General features: G+C 39.7%; 1 protein-coding gene across 1 annotated transcript; it reads right to left on the bottom strand.

Moving 5' to 3' along the window:
- Nucleotides 1–1,449: 1,449 nt before the first annotated feature.
- On the bottom strand, nt 1,450–2,962 carry LOC135708576 (methyltransferase-like protein 25B). Its single transcript, XM_065230680.1, has 3 exons — nt 2,502–2,962; nt 1,673–2,434; nt 1,450–1,611 (listed from the first exon to the last, which is right to left on the bottom strand). Exons 1-3 carry the CDS (start codon nt 2,919–2,921, stop codon nt 1,450–1,452), a joined length of 1,344 nt encoding a protein of 447 aa, XP_065086752.1. The 5' UTR covers nt 2,922–2,962.

Below are 2,962 nucleotides of genomic sequence, written 5' to 3'. Positions count from 1 at the left end.
ACAAACCGACATGAAACCGGGGGGGCGACACATCTAAATCTCAAGTTTAGATACTCAACAAATCTCACACTAGCGAATCAATCTTCGAAAAATCTTCTTTCATTTGTCGCATCTACTTGCATCGCTCATCATCTTTTTGCAGGAAATCTTCAGAATCGTCATCAATCTTCTTTCTATCTACTCAGCGTGCGCGCAGCTAGCCACAGCAAAACACAATCTTTTTTGCATCGTAGATAGAGTCGTCCCCCTCGCATGAAACTTAAACTTAACTCTTGATCGAGAATCTATAACGACCGATTCAAATGTGCAGCGATCCCATCTGTCAAAACCATAGAAATGTTTTATCTAGATAAAAAATAATTTGTCCGAAATAGATAGCGTTAGCGTTTTTATGATATACTTCGTAGATTGGGCACCGACAAACCGACATGACACTTAATTCTGACTTATGCCCGAAAATCGTAAACGGCCGATTTAAATGTGCAGTGATCCAAACTGTCAAAACCATAGGACTTTTTGATCTGGTCGAAGATATTCAGTTGGGAAAAGGAGATTATCTCGCATTCCGGATTCCAAATCATTTCCTACACGCGTTCGTGATTTGAGAGTTATGGACAGTGGAAATCGGTTTCTCTTCGTCTAAGTAGACAGTCGAATCTGACCGATTCCACATGGAAGATCACACGAACATGGAGAATTTGTTGTCGACCCAAACGTGGCAACATCCGATCCATATCGTTATCTGTTTCCATTTTTATAGTCGTAGAGGTAGTCTTTTTGGAAGAATTAACATTAATCATTGAATTTACCTATGCCGGGCGATGCTCTTCGTCTGAAACTAAATACTCTTGTTTTCCCGCAAATCACCTCCTTCAACAAGCGGTACAAACAACAGCTGTGAATTGAAGGGTTCCGATCTTGCGAGTTTCTCAGTAGTAGTCAGATGCGTGTCACTCTTTCTCCTGATACGGAGAAACGAAAGGATTTCTTTTCAACTTTTCGAAAACAAAATGCGTTCATCATTAAATATGGGGGGTACCTACACTGATAAATTGAAATATTCCCATTTTGCTTGAAATTTAATCAATTTGACATTAAACTCAGTTTAATCATATCGAATGATTAAAAATTGATCCTCTCTTTCTAAAAAATAAACATCTGATATTAATCCCAGTTGAATCATGGTTGATTAGATTGTAGATTATCTTTTTTTGAATAAATTTTAATCATTTTAAATTCTATTTTAATAATGTTTGATTGAATTTTAAACTTTTTTGATTATATATCAGTATTGAAAAAGAATAAAATTTAATACTGGAAAGATTATTTCGATTTTAATCATGCATGACTACTGCCAAAGTAATCATGGCTCGAACTCAATAAGGTGAAGCGGGAATCTGCATACTTTTTAAGCATTTTTTATTTAATTTATCTTTGAGTGTATAATTGTCACCGGTTTTTGCTCTTCTCGGCTACGATAACGAAGCAACGTGGCGAGAGATTATCGTTGACGAGCTTCACCAGATTACTCCGTACGTTTATACCTTTGAGTGCGGTTTCCGTTTCGATGTAGCACATTCGATCCAGCAAGATGAGGTTTTCGCAAATGGACTACAAGAAAGTGTAATCATCGGAATGAAATATTAAGCAACATGGAGGCAATCATATTTACCTGCAAGCACGTCTGAAGGCACGTCAAATATTCAGACAGTTGACCTCCGTTGGGATACTTGCTGCTGAGTTCGTCTAATTTCATCCGATGCGCATCTGTCCAAGGCTTGCAGCACTTCGAATCAGAATGATCACAGAGCTGATACCTGTCTAACAGATTACGACTTCCGTCGCGTGATGTATGCTTATTAACTGTCACCAATTGCCCCGTTCCAACAATCGATTCTACTAGGCTACGCTCAAACATTGCTTGTCCATGTGCAACATGTTGGTCCGAAGTCATTATGTTCCAACGAGCAGAGGTCTGTTGGCAACCGAGTCTAAGAAAAGGTCGTCCTAGAAAATTCCCAACATCTTTCAAAACCTCCTTTAGCTGACTGCTGATGGGAATATTCATAAAATTTGTGCAACTTTCATCCTGAGGCACCAGTTTGTGGTAGCAGCAAGGCATGATCACCAAGCTGGTAATTGAATCGTTCGAAAGGAACATTTTGATGGCGGTGATGGAGAGATCCGCACACGCGTGCAGACCTACTATTGCGTATGACACAGGATGAGGTTCGCTAAATTCTGTAGCCATGATGTTTCGAATTTGCTCAAAAGAGTTTTCTTCTATGAAGTGTTGGATGTATTTAACGTGTTCATGTGATTCTGGAAAAAGCTTTAACTGTCTCTGCTGAGCAGCACTTACGCGGTAGGAATCACCTTCCAGTCCGAGAACTTTAAAATCATGTTTCAAATGTAGATTTTGGCTTAAATATCCCTAAAATGCAGATATAGTTATTTTTTAGAGAATGAAAAATGGGCGCAAATTCGATTGCAACACTCACCAGACCTGATCCAAAATCCAGCAGGACTTCGCTCCCAACACAAACTTCACCAATAACAGCAGTCAGATTCTCGATTTCGTACAATTTCTTAGGACTAACTCCTTTGAAAGCGCCACCTTTCCCACTGGAACAATTCTTCTGTTCATATTTCACCAAAAGACTACCGGCCATGTGAAGGAACTGCTTGAAACTCGCACTCCACTCTTCGTTTACGTAGCCCAACGGAATTTGGTTGAGTTCTTCATTGGTGGTAGATTTGAAATCTTGGATCCACGTGCGATCGAGTAGCACATCAAGAACGCCAGCTTGCACAAACTTTGTGTTGGAATGTTCGAAGATCCACCGGTGTTCGTCGAGGAAAGCCGAGCACCGTAGGAAATAACCCGTATAGTTAAAGGCACTAGAATACTCCAGTGGCATTCTTGACTAAGGGATTATTTTGAATTATTTGCGAGATTTGA

This window comes from Ochlerotatus camptorhynchus, unplaced genomic scaffold (assembly GCF_037179485.1).
Source record: "Ochlerotatus camptorhynchus isolate MF236.1 unplaced genomic scaffold, CSIRO-AGI_Acam_v1.1 ptg000330l, whole genome shotgun sequence".
Taxonomy (NCBI): Eukaryota; Metazoa; Arthropoda; class Insecta; order Diptera; family Culicidae; genus Ochlerotatus; species Ochlerotatus camptorhynchus.
The sequence above is the reverse complement of the archived record's forward strand: the minus strand, read 5'-3'. Positions and strand labels throughout refer to the sequence as shown.